This window comes from Pelodiscus sinensis, chromosome 2, assembly GCF_052426305.1.
Source record: "Pelodiscus sinensis isolate ZL-2025 chromosome 2, ASM5242630v1, whole genome shotgun sequence".
NCBI classification, from domain to species: domain Eukaryota; kingdom Metazoa; phylum Chordata; order Testudines; family Trionychidae; genus Pelodiscus; species Pelodiscus sinensis.
In genome coordinates, this window is record NC_143053.1 from 37,913,888 (window position 1) to 37,935,410 (window position 21,523).

At 39.5% G+C, this 21,523-nt stretch overlaps 1 protein-coding gene across 6 annotated transcripts in view; it reads right to left on the reverse strand.

Moving 5' to 3' along the window:
• VPS13B (vacuolar protein sorting 13 homolog B) overlaps window positions 1–21,523 on the reverse strand; it is a 1,005,617-nt gene that overhangs the window by 6,098 nt on the left and 977,996 nt on the right. For all 6 annotated transcript variants that reach the window (XM_075920304.2, XM_075920302.2, XM_075920305.2 and 3 more), the window contains 5 exons: window positions 17,288–17,464; window positions 16,221–16,391; window positions 7,001–7,177; window positions 3,615–3,717; window positions 2,694–2,943 (listed from right to left, as the gene is read on the reverse strand). In XM_075920304.2, coding sequence (XP_075776419.2) covers window positions 2,694–2,943; window positions 3,615–3,717; window positions 7,001–7,177; window positions 16,221–16,391; window positions 17,288–17,464 — 878 coding nt within the window. The remainder of the gene's footprint in view (window positions 1–2,693; window positions 2,944–3,614; window positions 3,718–7,000; window positions 7,178–16,220; window positions 16,392–17,287; window positions 17,465–21,523) is intronic.

Genomic DNA, 21,523 nt, shown 5'->3' on the forward strand with positions numbered 1-21,523 from the left:
TCCAACCAGGAGCTTCTGAGCAGAGAAAGCTACCCAGCCAGCTCAAGGAGGAGGTCCCACATAAGATCAGCCAAAAGGAAAAATCCCTTAAAAGATCCAAAGTCTCCCCCACATAAAGATCCTGAATGGGGCTCTCAAATCCCTGGCCTGGTGGACCAGTAAAAAATTGTGTTTGTCAAGGTTTCAAGATTGGTTTTTGTTCCAATGAAGAACAAAAATGAGAACTTTTGAAAAATGACAAACACATACCCAAGGCCAACAATGCAATGGTCAGGTATGTACCTGGGATGTATGAGATGGTTCAAGTCCCTATTCTGCCTGATTCAGAGCATTCCAGGTAAGTGCCCTAACCACCAAGTAGTCTCTTGCTGATTCCCCTCACCCAGTTGGAGCAGTTCCTCATTGTATAACTAATTTATTTATTGCACCAGAGAAAGAGAGAGATGGACGTACCTTGTAGCACAGTGATTAGGGCACTCACCAGGGATGCAGAGGACCCACAGTCAGATCTCTACTCTACCAGATTCTGAAGCAGACACTTGAACCTGGTTCTACATTCCATGCAAATGCCTCCTAACTGCTGGAGTCAGGCCCTCTCAGAGAATGACAGAGGCTGGGGCCATTTTGAGTTGAGAGGCCCAACCCCACCCCCAGGCCTCTGATGTACCTAACTTCTCATCTACGGGACCATACTAAAACCAAACAATAAATATGAAAATGAACACTTGTGACATTTCTTTATTAATAATTAAGTCACTATACCAAAAGCATGTATATTAAAAATGTAACTAATTCTGAGTTTCCACCGCAAGCAAAACTCTTCATTTTAGGCATGCTTTTCCGACTTCGTTGTGTGCAAACTTGTTTATAATTGAAGAAAAACCTAGTTTACATGCAACATCACTGTTAATGTTAACCATTAAGAGTTAATGTTAATTAATGTTAACCATTAATAGCTCTGTGCTATTTATTTGAAAACTGGACCCCTTAAACTCCATTTATCTGACAAAGTGGGTTGTGCCCACGGAACCATCTACATGTTTTGTTAGTCTGTAAGATGCTGCAAGACTATTTGTTGTTTTTTAAGTTTTTCCAGTTACAGACTAATAGGGCTACCCCTCTGAAATGTTAACCATTGTGAGCCCATTCAAATCTCCTTGTCCCATTGTAGAATGATGCTAGTTCATTACTTGTTTTAACATGTTGAATGTGCATTCACCTGAAGCCACTAATGTAGGGAGACTGACAAAAATACATAATGCATATTCTTCATAATTCCAAAATAGATGGGGGGGGGAGGGAGAGTCAGACTCAAACAGCTCGAAAAACAGATGATGAAAACGAGATTTTGGATGGAGACTCCCTTCTCCTTGGCAGACACATTCCTATTCCAAGGAGATTTCTGTGCCTCAGGTGGCCTAACAGGGCTCATGTGGATATTCCCATACCACCATTTCACCAGCATTTACTCATATTTGTGTACAGCAAAGCCCACAACATTGCCATGTGACTTTTAATTGGTTCTCAGAGTGTTTCCCAAGATGTTGGTGTGGTCATAGTTACATTTCACTCATCTGTTTCCTTTCTTGGACACAGTTTGATCAGAACCTTGACTAAAGCAGGAGCTCACAGTGACGCAACTTGGGGACTGGAGTGCTTTAAGAAAAGCTTTCTGACCCCCCATCATGAACATTGCTCATCAGGGTGTGGATATCGATACATCTGTGGCCAAATCTACCCCTTACTGAACAGAACTGAAAACATTTGGAACCCGATTACTATGCTCATAAGAAACCAAAGACTGTCCATAGACGAATATCCCTAGTTTCTAGGTCTTCTGGTTGCATGTGTTGGAAATACACCATAGAGCGCCACAAGTTTCTTTTGAAGATGAAACTTACTCACTGGAACACATGCAAACTCAAGTACTGGTCCTAAAGCAGGTACTGAGTCCCTCAGATGGTGAACAATTCCAAGAAGCAGCCACAGGAGTCTTCCTATCTATCTGTCCTACAGAGCTTCAAATAACCAAAACTAATCAAGACTGAGGCCATCCTGTGGGAGTGGGAAGTACATATGGGATAACAAATAATGAAGGGATTATGATGCTTCATAGAGAGGAATTAGAGCATCAATCTCTTGGCAGTTAGGGCACATCTACAGCAGGGCTAAAGCCGAAATAAGCTACGCAACTTGAGCTACATCAATTATGTAGCTTAAGTCGAAACAGCTTATTTTGGCTTTTGGTGCTATCTACACAGCAGGAAGTCCGAGAAAGAGCACTCTAGCTCTTTAACTTCACCATTCTCTGCTTTTTCAGTGTATTCATTTCCTCCTTCCTTTGTATGATTCCAGTCATCTGAAGTGGGTTGTGCCCACAAAAGCTCATGATACCATCTACATGTTTTGTTAGTACTACCAGACCATTTGTTGTTTTTTCCTGTACAGACAGGGCGGCCCACAACATTTTGGCACCTGAGGCAAGGAGCTCAAATGCACCCTCATGCCCCCTTGCTGCACCAGCAGCAGACACAATTTTCTACACTCTGGGTCCTAGAGGTGCCCCCCTCCCACAGTCTGGCACCTGAGGCAGCTGCCTCAGTTCGCCTCATGGTAAGGCCAGCCCTGTGTACAGACTAACTCGGCTACCCGCTGAAGCTTCTTTAAATGAAGATATTACTGAATGTCTTTACCTCCAAATCACAAGGCACTCTTTCTTGTTTGAGCTGCACCTTCAGCAGGTTTTTTCGTTGATGGTCTTCTACACATTCAATTTCAGTCACAGGGAATGCCTGCTGTTGTGTGTCTTCACTGACACTGACCACAAATAGCACTTCTGATGTAAGTAGCAAGCATCCTTCATGTTCTTGTCCTGATCCACTCACAATTATCACATCCAGTGCCATATGGACCTCTGGCCTTCCTAGAGACTGAAGCATTTTCCTGTTTAATAAAAACAGTCAGTATTAGAAATTGGATTTGTATGGTAGTAACTCACTTTTGTTCTTTTAGGTTTTCACTTAAGATTGCAACTCCCACCTAAAAATACAAGATAAGCTGAAGTTTATTTTGTTAAAATAACTAATACCACATTTTCTGCAATACTCATGTGTAAAATTTAAATTATAAGGTTTCATATTTATTCTGTAAAAGTTTATCATAATTCCTTAATGATTTGCTGCAAAACTGACATAATAACTTCATGGCTATTCATAATTGCATTCACCTAGGTCAACCAATTTTTCATCCCAATAGAGAAATCACCCTGAGAAGCTGGATCCAAATCCAAGGCAGAAAATAAACCTATCTTCAGTGACAGCTATTTCTGGAGATGTGCAGTATTTTTCTTGGTCTCAGTGCAATGATAAATAAGTAAAAACTTACTGAATGTCATTAAATAAAGATTAGCTCTGCAGTCCTCAAGCTGGAAGCAGATCAGCAGTCCATCATTTGCAGATTGGGTTTCTATGCAGTACCTTTGTGTTTAACTTTCCTAAATAAATAGCTATAACTCAGCCTTTCCTACAGAAGAAGCCTGTTAACTTGACCATGAGCCAGAACCTATTAATAAACAATGTGGATATAAAAATGAGTAAGTGTCTAAATAATTTTACCAGACATATTTGACGTGGCTGTTTGGAGCCTGCTGAACATGATGATCACTTGGATGATAGCGCTGTTTGGGAAGCTGAGAAAGTCCAGCTCCATGCAAAATACCTGTGGTAAGAGAATTTAAGATTTTTAATGGTTGTTTTCTGGAAAACAGTTACATGTTTCAGTGATGTCATCTGTTTAGAGCGATCCATAAAATAGTGCAGATACAAACTGATGTCACATCTTGGGACGCTGTAATAAAGATAATTCATTAAACATTACAATGCAATAGCTGTGCATTTAACCCTTAGCAACAAACAAAAACAAAACAAAAGAATGTTCTAAAAGTCAGTCATACACTAGCAATTAGGAGAAACGTAATGCCCTGGAGAGCCATCATTCCAAAATGGGATCAGACCGATCATGTACAATTTATATATAAAAAGTCAAGACTACTGTTAGCTTTCTTGTTTAATATTAAAATACTTCCACATATGTGAGATGATTGGTAAAAATTAGAAGAGAAGTTTGCCTAGGTACTGCATTTAAATGTTAAGTTACTTAAACCAGCTGTTAAACATGGATCTATATACATTTATGAGATCTCCTGGGGTATCTGATTTATTATACATTTTTCTTTGTGCCAGCACTGAATGAAGACTACAAGAAGCAGTTAAACAGGTCTCCAACTAGAATATCAAGAGCAGAAGATGATACAGCATGAATGCTTTCAGATCACTTGTACATTTTTATAAACGAGATATGGTCTTTAGACAATGAATTACTTGTTTGAAAAAACTTCATTGATATAATAAATACTTTAACAAGAGTGACACAAATTAGGTTAAGAGTTGAGGAGCAGTGTAACAAGGTATAGTGCAGTGTCCTTCATAAGTAAACAATAGAGGAAAATGACTGCTAAATTAAGCACTCCAATGAAGCAATAAGCATTTTTACATAAGGATGTCAGTAACTTACATTCCTTTTTATAAAATGGATAATAATTTAAACAAAACACAAGTATTTGAAAAAATACTTATTTTTTTAAACACACATGTTGGTGGTAATACTTAAAAGAAGCTTCCCACTTGTAACAATTGGCTTTTTCAAGTTCTCAGTGTTATGCAAGTGGAAATGTCATTTACAGATGGAGAGAGAACATGTGTTCATTTCTGTGTGGTCCCCCACCCCAAGGTCCATCCCAAGAGGCACAAACCCAACTTCCAATCTAGTTGTGGCTGAGAGTCACTCTCACTGTTGTGTGTTTCTCTCTCACACATTGCCATTTATTATTGATATAATTTTTATGTCTTTCCTTGGCTAACTCTTTCTGTCATATGTTCATGGAAAACATGATGTGTTGTATACAATATCTGCAGTGAAAACTGTCCTCCTGTGGTTATGGATTTCTTGTAGTTTAATAATGATTGTGCTTTGGGATTAAATCTAGAAACAATAATTCTACAGTTAACAAAAAGAACATTGTTCCCACAACTTAGGGCCAGATTCTGGTCTCACTGACATCAGTTTTCACTTGTGGAATGAAGATTTTGGAGGAATTATTCCAGAGCCACACTAGTGTAAAAGGCCCACAGAATTGCAAAACCACTGAAGAAGAGAGTGAGCTGTACACAAGCCCTTTTACTAACACGATATAAAAATGATTACCAAGCATGTTTGCTTGTCATTTATTATTTATTAGCTCCTAAATTACGTCAGGGAGATGTTCCATGTGTAAAGGGAAGTGTGGAGATAATTTTTCAAAATTTAGCTCTGAGGAAGCTTCTCATATTCCAGGGACAAAAAACGTTGACAGATTAAAAGCACCACTCTAGGAGCAAAAAAAAAAAAAAAAAAAAAAAAAATTACAAAAATTGTTGGAGTTAATTGATGAATGTCCTCAATGTGTATCCTATCTTTTTTTAACTTTAGTCTTGGAGTTGAGGATTCATGACACCAGAAGCAAATTCTATTAGCAAGTTTAGATCATTTTATGATCCTCTTTGATATACTTTACTGGCCCCAAATGCATACCTAACTCTGAAAGGATTTGCCATGGCTACTGTTAGTGCTTGAACTACATGGCATGCCCATCCCTTTTTCATAAAGGGTTACCAGTAAGGGTTGAACCTCTCTAGCCTGGCACTCTGAGGTTCTGACTGGTGCAGAATTAGGGAATTTGCCAGACCATGGGAGGTCAATATTATCTAGCAGCATTACCAACTCTTCCACTGATTACTGGGCTCTTAGAAGACATTTAGGGATAAAATACAATAATAGAACACTAGAACTGGAAGGGACCTCAAAAGGTCATCAAGTCCAGTCCCCTGCCCTCGTGGCAGGACCAAGCACCATCTAGATCATCCCTGTTAGATGTCTGTCTAGCCTGTTCTGAAATATCTCCAGTGATGAAGATTCTATAACCTCCCTAGGCAATTTATTTCAGTGTTTAACCACCCTGACAGTTCGGAAGTTTTTCCTAATGTCCAACCTAAACCTCCCTTGAACAACCTAAACCTCCATTGCTTCTCATCCTATTGTCAGAGGTCAAAGAGAACAATGTTTCTCCCTCCTCCTTGTAAAATCTTTTTAGATACTTGAAAACTGCTATCATGTCTCCTCAGTCTTCCCTTTTCTAAACTAAACAAACCCAATTCTTTCAGTCTTCCCTCACAGGTCATGTTTTCTAGATCTTCAATAATTTTCATTGTTTTTCTCTGGACCTTCATAATAGAGCTACAGAACACTGAGAACCAGGACTGATGGCTGTAAACAAACTTTATGGGACCGTGGGAAACTTGGCCACACATAAGATAATTGGGCATCCAGCTAACTAAGATCATGCCAGACCACGGATGCTGCCAGACCAAAGTGTGCTAGACCAGAGAGGTTCTATCTATAAATCCAAAATCAGAATTCAATTCCTTATCAGGAAGCACTATAATTTAAATGGGATATTTCCATCACATAATTCATTTTTTTCCTCACAGATTCTTTATCTAAAGAAAACACACCTCTTTCTTTGGTCAATTACAGCAAATACCATCAAAATAATGCTCTAATTGGATATATTATTCCTGCATTACATTTACTGTTGAAAACTCTCTTGCAGTACATATGTTTCTGTAACTAATTCTCCTGGCTTTCAAGAATGACTTAATAGTTGGTACATTCTATGTTTCTGGTGCTACACAAGACTGTGAACTCAGTGTAAGAGAGCACGACAGGATGACTTCTAAGTGAGAAAGACAACATTTATAACCATTTAGATGTGATATTTAAAAACTTTCTACAAGGAAAATAGCTATTGATTCATATAAACTGCACAGCAGGCTGTATCACATGACCAGATCTAAAGACTATTCTTTAAAATTAAAACTGAGATCTCAAAATCATTGAAACTTACCATAGCCCGTTTGGGAGACAAGTTCAGCTGCTCCTCCAATTGGCTTAGTAAACACTCCCATAATTCCCTTTCCTACACCAGAGATAACACCTTTGGCTTTGTGCCCTGCTGAAGCTTGGGCCTCAGATATTTTCTGAAAATTCTGCATTGGTTGATCTACAATACCAGCAATTGCACCTGAAAAAACAAGAATCACCAATCATTAATAAAGATTAAAATCCCAGAGCAAGATCATATTTTAACACTGGAACAGAGCTATGTTTGGGTTGACATTGCACTCCACCCTTTTATACAGCTAATTAGCATACATTTACCAATGATCTAAACAGTATCTTCACTTCAGTTTAGATGACATCTCCACTTCCCTTTCACATGTCTCTCTCTCTCTTTAAACCTTCAAATCACTTAACTTCATAATATGCATTTTTAATCTTTCAACTACTTTTTATAAAATGCCTTTGCTGATTTGATATAATTTAGTTCACTCTATATATGGCTTCTGGAAATGCTGGGAGTGGAATAAACATCCACCAGTTTTGAAAGATGGCTAGGAGTTATGGAAATGAAATTTTCATGTAAACCTAAGATTGACTTCACGTGAATAAAAATTGCTTGCATTCCATCTATCATTTTTATATCCTCTTCCACTACCAGAAATATTCATCAGCGAATGCAACTTTTGATATACTATTAAGATTAGTAGAATTAGACTTTGGGATTTTCAGTTACCTTTTTGTTAAAACTACCATATTTTACTTTAATGTGCATGATTCAAATTTTTACAAGTGACACAATGACCTTTCCAGCTTTTAGTATCAACAGAGGACTCAAATTTAAATCTTCCTAAAAGTAAACAGGTATGTGAGGAGGTACATTTCTTTTATCTAGAGGTGATTCAAACCTCTTACCACAGACATGACTCTAGTTGTTGTAATTTTGATAGATAAGCTATTTGGAAATCACTAAGAGTACAATGATTGAACAAAGTGACAGGGTGCTAGTTAAAGAACGTCAATTAGAGAATGGGCTGCCTAGTCTGAAGTAGCAATGTAAAAGGTTAACAGGTTAGCCTTAACGGGTGATGCTTTCCAGTTCTGGTTAATCAGTGGGGGCTGCTTCAGCCCAGGCACTCTGCAGTCAGAGGCTGCTTCGGCTGGGCTGGAGTAACTCCTGCCTGCTGAGGGGGCAGCTCCAGCCTAGCGGCGTGTCCGACCTCCCTTAATCAAATTAAATGGATAAATAATATGTGAAACCAGATAAACAGTAAGTTTAATTGGTTAACCAATTATCCAGGATTTTGCATCCCCAATCTGAAGTCCTTTGCTCACTGCAAAGCAATTCACGGGGTGCAAGTTCTCACTTTGCAATTCCTGCTGCAAATATCACAATAAAGCAGCCACTTAATGATATGGAAATTGCCTGGATTTTCCGTTAAAAGCATTTTCGGAAAAGCACGCCTAGATTGGCAGGATGCTTTTCTGCAAAAGCACTTTTTGCAGAAAAGCGTCCGTGGCCAATCTAGATGCGGTTTTCCGCAAAAAAGCCCCGATCGCCATTTTCGGGATCGGGGCTTTTTTGCAGAAAACAGTACAGTGCTGTCTACACTGGCCCTTTTGCGCAAAAGTCTTTCAGAAAAAGACTTTTGCCCGAATGGGAGCAGCATAGTATTTCCGGAAAAGCACTGACGATCTTACATGGGATCGTCAGTGCTTTTCCGGAAATTCAAGCGGCCAGTGTAGACAGCTGGCAATTTTTTCCGCAAAAGCAGATGATTTTGCGGAAAAACTTGCCAGTCTAGACACAGCCTTACAGTTATGCATTTCTCCTCAAACATGGAAAACTCTGGAGATCTCACTTTGTATCTGGCATTATGTGTGCATGTGGGGCAAATGCATGCAGTAATAATTCCACTGATTTCAATGGAGTTACACTTGGGGTGCATTTGGCCCAATATATTTACCAGACTGACAAAGGCTAACTAGCCCTTAAGTGGGTTAAAAGTAATCTTAAGAAATGGCCACTGGTTTTGAATGATCAGAATGGGTGTAATTTTCCAAATAACAAATGAGATAGGGGAAAAAGAATTTCCACATTTCCTCCTATTCTTGTTCTCTAAAATACTGCATCTCAAAAATGTATGAAATATGAAAGCACTGTAAACCTTCTCCCAATTACAGACACTTCTTTCATCTTTTATGTGTATATCATTTCCCAGAAAACATGTTTCTATTCTTCCCCCCCTTGTTTGTATGAGAGCTATCCTCTATAGCAGGGCTACTCTACTTTGGAAGCCACAGGGGCCACAACGTTACTCACAGCACATGCTGAGGGCAGCAACTTAAGTGTTTGCATGTGCATGCAAATATATATGCAAATAGCTTCTTTCACACTAACGGGCATGAATACAAAAATTAAGCATTAAGCCGTGGCACCGGACCCAAACGTGGCCAGTGCGAGCCAGTCAGCACCTCTCAGGTTCTGCCCACAAGGCTAAGCAGTCAGCACTCCCCATAATGCCCTGGCGCTCCCATCACCTTCTCCATGGGGCTAGAAAAACTGACATCCAGTACCCATCTGTTCCAGCCAGCCCGTCTGCTTGCGTCTTTCAATGCTCACCCCACCTGGGAGACGCCTCGCTGTTGTGGAGCATGTGCCTAGTGGAGGCCATGTTCAAAGGATCCCACCCACGGGTGGGTGGGCCATGTGTTAAGCCCCGTGTAAACCCAAACCACACTGCGAGGCACAAACAAACGGGTAATGGGCCGCATGCAGCCCACATGCTGTGCGTTGAGTAGCCCTGCGCTACAATGAACACTTACTCTATCTTTCATTTTAACCACATTTTTATCTCTTTGTATTATAATGTCAGGCTACAAAACTTTCTTAACCATATGCTGAGGAAGAAATGTAATTTTCAATTCAGTTTCATTTCATTAATCATTAACAGCTGCTCATGTTGGTTAACTTTAAAATACAGCAATACCCCATTACATAAACTGGGGCTCTTCACATCCATTCTTTGCTTTTGTACAAATGGAACACATCTGAAGAAACAAAATAATACTTAGTGTCGTGTTAAGCTCCAGTATTACGTGACTTCTTCACTTCTTTCACCCCACCTACAGATGTCTTACATAAGGATGTTAAATTTAGTTTAATCAACTAATCGATGGATTTTCCATTGACTAGTCGATAAGCGGAGGAGCTGCAGTGGGGTTAGCTCTAGGAGCTAACCCCACTGTGGCGCTGCATTTTAAATGTATTAAAAGTCCGTCAGTTCTTAAAATATTTAAAAGGCTAAAGTGCAGCAGGAGGGACCCAGTGTGAGCTGGGACAGCTGATTCCTGGATCATGCAGGGTCCCCCATGCTGTGCACCAGCCTTTTAAATACATACACAGCCTTTTAAATACAAATCATCTGTCCCAGCTCACACTGGGTCCTCCTGTTGCACACCAGCCTTTTAAATGTATTGAGAGCCAACAGGCTTTCAATACATTTAAAAGGCTGGTGTGCAGCGGGGAAGCGGGGGACCTGAAACGAGCTGTGAATTAGTTGTCCAGGCTTGTGCTGGGTCCTTCCTGCTGCACGTTAGCCTTTTAAATATTTTAAGAACTGACAGGTTCTTAATACATTTAAAAGGCAGAGCTATAGTTGGGTTAGCTCCTGGATCTAACCCCACTGAGGCGCCTCTGCTTATCGACTAATCGACTAGTCAATGGAAAATCTATCGATTAGTTGATTAAACTAAATTTAACATCCTTATGTAAGATAAGATCTTTATGCTAAAGCACAGTGGAGGGACCTAGCCCAAGCCAGGAATCAGCAGTCCCGGCTTGTGCTGGGTCCCACGCTACGCTTCTGATTTTTAAATGTATAAAGAGCTGTCAGCTGATTTCCGGCTCACACCCGGTCCCTGCTACCCTCCCCCACCCGCAGCGGAAACAGTGCTGTGGGGAGACAGGTTAAAAGGAAGCTCCTGCCCCTTGCTGAATCAATTAGAGGCAGCAAGGGAGGAGGCAGAGACTAGTCAAGGGACTAGTCGACTATCCGATAAGCTTTTGGTTTTGCTTATCAGATAGTTGACTAGTTGTTTACTTCCCTAGTCTTACACTGCAACTGATTATTTTTTAAAAAAATAAAAAATCGGAAATTAAAAATATTGAAAAATAAAAAAACCTTTTACATCCCTAGTTGCAAAATAAAGGGCATGTATTATGCAAGATAAAATAAGAAAATGACTCTTAATGGCAACTGGCAACTCTAGATTTCTCTTACTGCAGCTTTCTGTATTGTACACTTGAATGATAAGATTCTAAATTTAGTTAACTAATTAAACAACCCATAAGGATTAGCTAAGATAATCTTTTTTCTTTTCTTTTTTTTAGCGACATCCAATACAGCAAAGAGCTTAAGAATTTACTTGTCAAATCACACTTACACTAAATGGCATAGAGAAAGTCTTGAAGAATAACACACTGCAAAGTGAATCATTTAAGTTTCTAACCAACTGAGCCATTCAGCCATATCCATATCTTCATCCACATCATTTTCTTCCAATAAGCAGCTTTCCTTATGACGTTTCATTCTTGCAATTAGGCCCTGCATTAACTTCTTCAATAGCTTACACTTGACACATTTTCCTTTTTTTAACCCAGGGAACGAATTTTCTCAATATATTCTTAGAAATGGTCCCTTTTGCATCCAGAAGCCATGACAGTTTTTCTGTGGCAAAAGCGTGGGAAAGTATAGGAGGTCGTGTGTGTACTAAATAATGTCTTCCCTTTTTCTCTCTAGTCCACTTCACTATTGTTCCTTTCTATGCTGCCTCCATCCTTTCCTATATATTGCCTCTCTTGTCTTTAAAACAATGTTTTAACTAACTCCTTTGCCATGTTTGGCCAAGGTTCACCGCCACATAAGCACAGAACAAAGACAATCCTATTCAGCTTGTGTCTGTCTTTGCACTTGTTTCTTTTTAGTCTGCTGAGAAAGAGAAATTGAAAGCCCAGAACTTTCTAGCAGCAAGAGCTAATAGTTAGACTGGACAGAGTAGAGCCATTAAGTCATTATTATGAGACAGTAGGTATAGATCAGATGTTTGTGATGAGAGTTAATTGTAACTGTTATTCTAATGAGACATTTAGTATTTTATTGATCATTTAAAAAAATCTGATTTCAATAAAAAAAGCCCTGTCAGCATCCTTTCCTTCCTATTCCAACCAGCCAAAATGGTTAACTGTATAACCGCTAGGATTTTTAATCATTACACGGTTACTTTTTAAAAATCTTTTTTACACCCATATTTGGAACAGCATGTCCACAGACCATGATGGTGATGCCATAATTGCTATTCCCTATTTTACTTCATCATAATTCAGCTTTTCCAAGAGAACCCCATTCTATATTTGTTTTCTCAAAAAAAAGACATGACAGTGAGTTCAAGGGAGCTCATTTCAAAATTAAGTGCACTCTAAGCACAACTTGTCTTAGCATTTTGGTAAATTGATTCAAACCAATGATTTTTTTTGGTGATTTAAATCTATCTGCTCTGAAGGTGGGTGAGGTAATATATTATTTGATGAACTTTTTGTGAGAGACAGTCACGTTTACACAGAGCTCTTCTTAAGGTCTGTGATGGAAATAGCAGCTTCCAAAGACCAGGCTTTACATAGTCTAGCTACAAAATTGCTACTTTGTTCATTTTACATTCTACTAATATCACCAAACAAGACTGCTTGTTAGCGTAAAGTGGAGTCGAGTGTACAGTCTTTCTCTAGTCTTCCTGAAACGTCTGTTTCTCTCGGGTTAGACAGCTGTTCAATTACTCAAAAATGTTCTGTTTCATAAAAGGAGTTGATTTAATGTTGTGTCTTTTGTCAGAGCCAAGATTTTTGAAACATCCCATAGCATCAATATTCTCTCTCACATAATTATTAGTTATTATTTAAGGTGTGATAGTGTGATTAATGCTAGAGGCAAAAGATGACATGGTCTGCTGCACCAAGGAGTATATAATCTAACTTCCACAAACTCGTTTTTATATTTTATGTACTTTTATATTTAGATCTATAACAGAAAAAATGCCTAGACTCTTTTGATATCAAAAATATGACAGAAAACACCCAGCAGTCTTCTCGTAACTAGAAAATAAGAAACTACCGAGCCAGAGATAACAATCAAATCAAACAACACCCTGACAGTGCTTGAGTCATTTAAAACGAGACAGAACGAAGCACTTAAGAATGCACTGTGGGGAACAACTTGCACTAAGAAGGAGACAGAGTACATGACTTTGGCCCTGATTCAGCAAAGCACTTAAGCACGTGCTGAATTGGGGACATAATGAGCTAGATTGCCAAGCAAGTTAAGTATGCAAATGTGCACTCACTTTTTACTGTGCAATTACCACAAATACATATGTAAATGAGATAACTGTGCATGTATTTGACTAAAACTGGACATCTGGACATGCAATTACCCAAAGTGCACATTTGTGGTGACTTTAACACATATTATGCTGCTTTGACCATCTGATTCTATAGGTCTTTACCATGTTTTTTTTCCTTTTTCTATTAATTTATGCAAACATAGAAATTATTTCTACAAAGGACCTAGCAACTCCTATCTTTATATTAACTCTGAAAGCTGTCTGCTTAGAGAGAAAAGACACACTAATTCATTTCACTTCACTGGACAAGACAGACACTGGAGGTATTTTTGCAAGCTTTCTATAAATATGCTGGTAAAGAAATCCAGCAGTGCAGCAATTTACTTCAATATGTTTTGGGTAAATTTCTAATACCTCTAAAACTGAGTGGTCAGAGGAGAAATGTCATTATGATGTATTTGTAACAACTGGAATGTATGTGTACTATGTATACAAACTTACGTGCATACTGTATTTGTATACAATATAAGAGAATCAGTCCTTTTAATGTTATCAAGAAGAAATCAAGATTTGTGTCTGATACAATTGTTCTGTCTGCTGATTCGTCACTGATACTGACAGGCTCCATACTTATCAATTCCCGTTACAGAGTAACCACAGGTATTTATTTGGGTAGTTAATTATTTCTATTGCTAAGAATAGCAGGTATTACTTTAGCAATGAAGAATTTGTAAACAGGACAAGGAGTACAAGTTCCTTATTCTTGGGTCTGTTGAAATTTTAAAATAAAACAGCGCTGCAACTGCAGTCTAAGCCAACATGTAAACTATTGCTCTTCTTCCATATTTTGAGGAACATCAACAATTAAAAGCACAAAGTTATTTGGTATTTAGATGAGTACTGTCTAAGTGCAAAAGTAATAGCCTCATGCTTCCAGTGTAATGTTTGAGTTGTTGGGTAATAAAGGAGGCTCCAGAACTCTAAATCCTGTTATTTTCATAAACTTAGGAGTATTCACATAACCACCGTAGCTTTTCAAAAAAATATTAAGCTACTTAGTGCATTGTGCACAGGTGTATGTGACAAGTGTGGTGTAACCTGCTGGTAAGTATGTGTTATAGGTTGCCTGTATGTGCCAATCCACAGAGGATATCAGTTGTTACAGCCCCAAGTCAGGCCCACTGACAGGATGGGGGGCAGCAATGAGGTCAGTTTCCTTGGGGCCCAGTGATTTATAGGATCCCGGGGGCTCCTGGTAGTCGCCACTTCAGCAGCGTAAGTGTCTGGAGCATTGGGGCCTTTAAATTACCACCAAAGCGCAGTTTTGAAGAATGGGGGCAAGACATGCTGGCTGCCCCTAGCTCTGCCTCTTCCGCCTCAGATCCTGTCCCTTCCCGGAGTGTGGGGCTGCCCCTCCTACACCATGTCCAGGGGAGGCTGTCGGCTCTTCAGCTCATTTTGTAGCAGCTCATGCTTTTAACTCTGCACATCCCCAGTTTAATCACAACCATGTTGGCCAAAAGCGTGGCCATCACACTGGCTTATGGTCTTATTTGTGACTGAGCTCAGATCACCAAAGTATTTCTCACCAGCATCCAATTCTGGACTATTGCAATGCTTCCAAAAGTGAAATCTTTCATCCAGCTCTCAGCTTGACTGCCCCCAGCCCAATAAAACAAACAAAAAAAACCCTCCTGTAAACTGTCTGGTAATTTACATTATCTGTAACAATTTACTATTGGGTTAGCGGCTACTAATATATGACATTGCTGTTTCATGCACATTTTCTCTCAGGACACTAGATTGCTAGGTTACAAGCATTATCAAATGACAGGTCTTCATATCATCTAATGCTTTTGCTTAAAATAATTTTAAGTAACTTAACCTGAAGTTGTAACATTTTACCACTTCCTTTTTGGGGCTTTCAGGGTTGCAGCTGTAAATTAAGGAGTTGTATATAGTACTGAAGATTAGGAACGAGGACAAATCCTTTCAAGCTCATCTCTTCTAACCTTTTGCTCTGGACTGCTTTTGGTCACTTTGATCTCTAAGGGATTCAGACTCCTTCATATACACTAAGGCACTTTGCCAAAGAATACAGTACAATTTGGCATCTCTCTGCTAGTGTGACAAATAGAAAGAAGTACCCTAGAAAATCCAATCCTAAATGCTCTAACTAGAAAACTTCCTTTCAGAGATTTTCCAGAGCGGTTTAGTTTTCAAACTTCTATATAATATTTTGAAATATCCATAGTGATCTTCACCTCTGACCAAGCCATTTGGCTCCTTGACTAATATAATTATACTGAGCCAGACCAAACTGGCTTTCTTTGCAAAAGTGGACTTTTTCATCAAAGTTTACTTGACATTTACACTATGCTCAAGAGGTTTTCAAACAATAACAAGCATCTCTGATATCTATTGTGCAGTAGAAAACACAATGAAGTTTTAAAAAGTTTTCCTATAATCTCTGGAAAGTAAACACTGGAACAATGACGTCTTTTTACTGACTTGCTTACAAGCCGGTGTGCCCAATACAGAATTATTCTTTTATTCTGAGCCATACATCATGTACCAATAAAAGTGTTTCACTTGAACAGCATGAGAATATTAACTTATTCTATATCTGCAATCATTAACATGAAAAATAACATTTTAAACTCACCCTAATCCTGGAAAAATAAAAACAATATCTTGTATAAGTAACTCTATGGCCATTTCAGAAAATGTTGGCCTTTATGTTTCTAACCTGCATATAACTGTATGAAATACTAATGAGTAGATCATAAATATCTAGTACAATTATAGTAAATATGGTAACAATACATTACCTAAAAGGCTGATGCCTAAGCGGGAAAGCCCCTGTCTCAGTCCTTCTCCCAAATTCTCTGGAAGCTGCCTTCTCCATTCTTCTTGTCTATTGTAATGCTCCTCATCCAGCGACAGCCGATCCATATTCCGAGCAAGACTAGTTGCAAGATTAGTAATAGATGTCAGTGTACCTAAATACAAAGTTATATGTTTGAATGTAGATCAAACTGTTTTAATGTAATACTCAGAGATATTCTAGTCTCACTGAAATATTATGCCTACCAACAAACAGAACAGCAATTCAACTGAATAAATTCCCCATGTATAACATACATTTATTATTATTTTAAACAGCATTAATGTGCTTCATTAGTGCATATTATACCTTTTATGTTGCCCTTCACGAGACCTGACTTACCATTGACAAGCACAGCTCGTTGAAATATTTTTCACCGGTTCCTAAATTTTTACAAATCTCAAATGAACATAATGGGGATGGATGGAAAGGTAAACCAAGATTCAAAAAACAAACCTATAAAGGCTTCTTTTGCATGAATCTGAAATGCTAGCATACAGTTTAACTGTTCCATTTTTGTTGCTGACCTTGTTAAGCCACAAGATGGCACTGTTTATATAGCCTTATAAAAAAAGCTGGCTGTGTTTTAAACACAGATCTGCCTTCAAGTCAAACTGTATCTACATACTTACAACAGTTATGACAACTGTATCTACATTTTTTAGAAATAATAAATATGACGAGGCACCATAGTGTAGAATTTCTGATGTTTAGCAGAAGTACTGAACACCTTTAATATTTCTGTAGTCATCACATGGAATGATGGCCAAGCCAATCTTGGTTTCCCCAATGGGAGGTTTAAAATTCTGAAGTTTTTGAAACATTCTAGCACACTGTAGTCAAGAAGTGATCTGTTTAATACATAAGACATTATATATGAGCTTTGTTATACTTCCTGAATTTCTTTGCAAGCTAACAAGGCAAACAAAGCTGCAGGCAATTTCATTTTAAACTTTAACACATTTTTGAAAACAAGGCAGAGGTAGGAGCAATGAAATGGAAGATCTCTACCTTTGGAAATGTGTTTAACAAATGATGTTGTTCCTCTGGAAACTCCACTGACAAATGCTCCTGGGCCCCTGGTCAGCCCCTCATACGGGAGTCTAAAGAAGTCAGCTATGCCATTCCCTATACTTCTTACTAAGCTAGCTGGGCTTCCAAGAATTTCCAAAGATCCGACAACCCAGCCTATGTCGAGAAACAGAACAAATGTTACATTCACTAGAAACGTGGAATCAACAGTTGTGAAAAAGTTATTCCTTAATACCGTTTTTTTTACACTAGAATTCACATTATGAACTTCCTCTGAGCAAAACACGGGAAATAACTCATTCACAATGAATTCAGAAATGGCAATCTTTCATACTTTGTAAATCAAAGAAATCCCTTTGGCAAACTCACAAATAGCTTTGGAATGACTTCCTTCCACAAGCCTCCCGTATTTCTGCTAAAAGTGTGTGTGGAGAGATGGAGGCTAGATTCTAACAGCTAGAAGCAACAGTACTGGAGGCTTAACTTGTTTTGTAGGCAACACAGTGATTTCTCATCCTTATGTGAGAGAATCATGACAGATAGTTTACAGTGATTCAATGTACAGACTTATGAGTGCATGGAGGTCAAATGCTTGATGGGGTGTTGGAAAGGGGATGCAGACTTTTGACAAGTGAATGAGAAGTTATTTTTAATCCACCCAACCTTTCTGAGCTGATCACATTTTTCTTGAACTTAGTTCTAGCCAGGCAAATGTATTTTTCTCAGTACAGTTGTGTAAATAGCAATGACATATACATGCTGATTAGATTACTCAGAAGGGAGTATTCCTTACTATATATCCCAGGAGAGGTATCTGGAGTTCTAGAGGCCAGCCTGATGGCCACTGTTGTGCTCTGTTGTGAGTCTTACTGTATATCTGCTTTGCAGGTCTCTTAGTTCTCAGGCTGGTGGATTGGCAGGAGGTTATTAAAAAGGTGGTGCTACCATAATTGTTGTTTTCAGCAGCCCACAGAGACAGATTCAGAAACAACAATAAAGGCTCATTGGAGACTGCCTGCTCTGCCACTCAACCAATCACAGATTTCAGATATTAGGGCTGCCAGAGTTACATGATACATAATAGGGACAGACTAGTAAAAGAGAGACTGAACTGCCTCTTGTCTTCCTGCTGAGGGCCATGAAACTGCTTTGCCCTCTTTATTCCCACCCCATTATTGTGGGCTCCTGTTCTCCAGATGCTTTCCTCGTTACCCATGACAGCCGCTCCTAAATAGGCTGAATCATGAAACTGTGCAGAGAGAAAACATTACTCATGTGAAAGAAATTAATCTCATGCTATCATTTTAAGCTCCTGGAAAATCTATTATTCTTGTAGAATCTGTTCCCCATTTCAACATTGTCAATTGAAAGATACATACACTAAGGATAGTGGACATGAAGGAGAAGCTAAGATGGGTACAAAAAACAAACCACCACCCACCACTCCAAAAGAGTACAGTCAACTGGCAACTCCTGGAGACGACCTTGAATGAAAACCTACAAAACACTGGCAAAAGTCTTGCAGTTTTGCCCTGTAGAGGTATGTCCCACTGGCAGCCCTCTCTTGTTGGGAACCCAGGAGAACCCTGTGCTCCAGCATGGGCCTGCTATTTCACTTTAATGTAATATTTCTACAAAAAGTATTTGCTGCTCTAGGCTGGCAGTGGTGTACAGATGGAATGAAAGCACAACTGTGCAAGGTCTTTTGGATCAATAATGTTGCAAAGATCATTTACATATACCCTATTTGTACATATCAGGGTTTTTCAAATGTTTTCAGAAATGGAGTCATTCCAGGAGCTGCTTCTCCCTCAAAGACCCCATCACCCAGCAAATGGCTCTCTAGCTGAGGAAAAATGGATGCAGATGCCCCAGAAATCATCAGTGCTGATCTGATCACTAATCGCAGATTGTTTGAGAATGACCTAAGATGGTCCACCCTACAGAGGACTGAACATGTAGCCTCTCCATAGAACCCAAAGATGCTGCCAGTCTGAGGTGTGGGCTATTGAGCTTCCTGAACTCTGTTCACCCACTGTCAATCAGCTTTTTCAACTATAATGAATAGGCATGGCTGAAAATGTTTAAATACAAAGTTCTGGGACAACTTGGCCTTTCAGTGGCTGCACCTCAGTGGCGGCAGCAAATTCCCCTTCAAGGTGTGTGTGTGTGTGAAACAGAGGTATGTTGCATCATGAGCTATCCTTTCTGGCCCATGCTCAGAGGTGATGCTCATGGGGTCTAAATGAAACTTTGTTCAGCATCTTGGCGAGAGGTCAGATCACCAGGATGCAAGCCCTTTTATTGAAGGAGATAAGCATGGGAGGAAGTGTTTATATGTGGGGCGAAATGAGGAACTAAGAAGTATCCACCAAATTCAGAAATTCTATATTAATGTGTACAATGGTTATTAGCCTTATTCCACTGTACATCAGAAGGCACTTAATATATTTACATCTACTAAGAAGGAATAACTATTACTACAATGTCTTAGCAAAGACTCACCATGTTCTCTTAATAGGCAACCTATTGGAATTAATTACGGCTAATAAAATTCAGAATTTCTATATTACTTTTGCTAATTTAATGTGACAGTGTCAACTAACATGTAAAACGGTGTTCCTTTAAGTTATCATTTCCTGCTAATTCTTTGGAAGATGTGGAATGGCTAATTCCAAACATAAAAGGTGAACCTTCCAGTCCATAATCTTTAGGACAAACCTTGTCCTTTATTCGGCAGGTGCAGATGGTCCTGCTCAAAGGAAAACTAGTGAACAGGAAGGGAGCAGAATTTGATTATACCACACAGCGGTGCACATTGTGTGAGTACCACAGATTTCAGCTTTATGGGAGCTCTTTGTATTCCCTCACAGATGCAGGGAGAGGGTGGAAGTGAACAGACTTGATCCAACAGCCATTCCTTTTGAAGAGGTTGGCCACAGGAAGAGCTGCTAGGGAATGGCTCCATTTCCCTGGCTTCCTCTCCCACTCAACATCAGATCGTTTCCTTAGTGTGTAACTCATTGGGCTGTGTGCTGGGATGAGGACTGGTGGTTTTGTGAATCACAAGAAGCTTTTTTTCCCTTATAGCTTTGTTGGCAACACAGACTTCAGCACAATGAACTCTCTCAAGAATAAAAGTATCTGTATTTGCTCAGGATGCCATTAATAAAGGAAATACAGGAAAGCACTTACGCAGGTACTTAAGTTCATTAGTGGGACTTATATACATGTGAAAAGTTTAGCATTTGCTATGTACTTTTCTGAATCATGGCCATTCCCCCTTGATTCTGTATGGTTCAGTTACAGCTTTGCCATGTACATAGAGTGAGGGGCAATCAGTGTACTATAATGCTGCTCCAATAGCCACCCAGGAAGGAGACTGTGACATTTCTATTCTGGGTTTATAACTAGCAGAATTACCCCACCCGGCATGTCGGGGGAGCTGAAGCCAATCCTCTGCCCATTCCTTGCTCCAATTCATTCTCTCCGCCCATCTGTGTGAAGGGGTGGAAGCAGCTGCTCCACAGAAGCTTTCCCCTGCCACACTGCTACTTGTGATGTGTATAGCTGGTGCACAAAGGTAATGGGCATCTGTGCCACTGCATTTAAAAAAATGTTTGCATGCAATTGTACATGAAAATAATGGTGATCTAATTGGTGTGCAACAGTATGGCATGATCAACTCTGCAAATGAGATATTAAGGGATGTTAAGAAGCATATCATTCATTAATTGTGTAGTCGACAAAAATCAATAAGGGCTAGCACTGCTATGGTTGCCACTCAATCCTGGCTCCTGCTGGGTCTGACAACTACCCCCACTGCAGCTCTGTACTACAAGCATTTGTGCTGCACTGGGGGCTGATGCCAGGTCCCAGCACTAAGAGCCAGCACATGGACAGGCTGGCTCAGTCCCGACTCCAGCCAGGACCCGACATCAACCTCCACTGCGGCTCTGCACTATAAGCACTAAGAGCCAGCGTGGGGTGGGGGTTGATGATAGGTGCTGGGGCTGAATCCTAGCCTATCAGCCAGCCCGCTAAAAAATTTACTTGATGGGAGGGGGAGTGTGTTGTGTGTAGTTGATAACATTAACTGATAATCATCCGCTTATCGGTTAATCGTTTAGTCAACTATACTATTACATCCCTAGTTTGCACATGGAAAAGGCCAGTTAGACATCTCAATGGCTGTATTCATCTATAAATACCTGA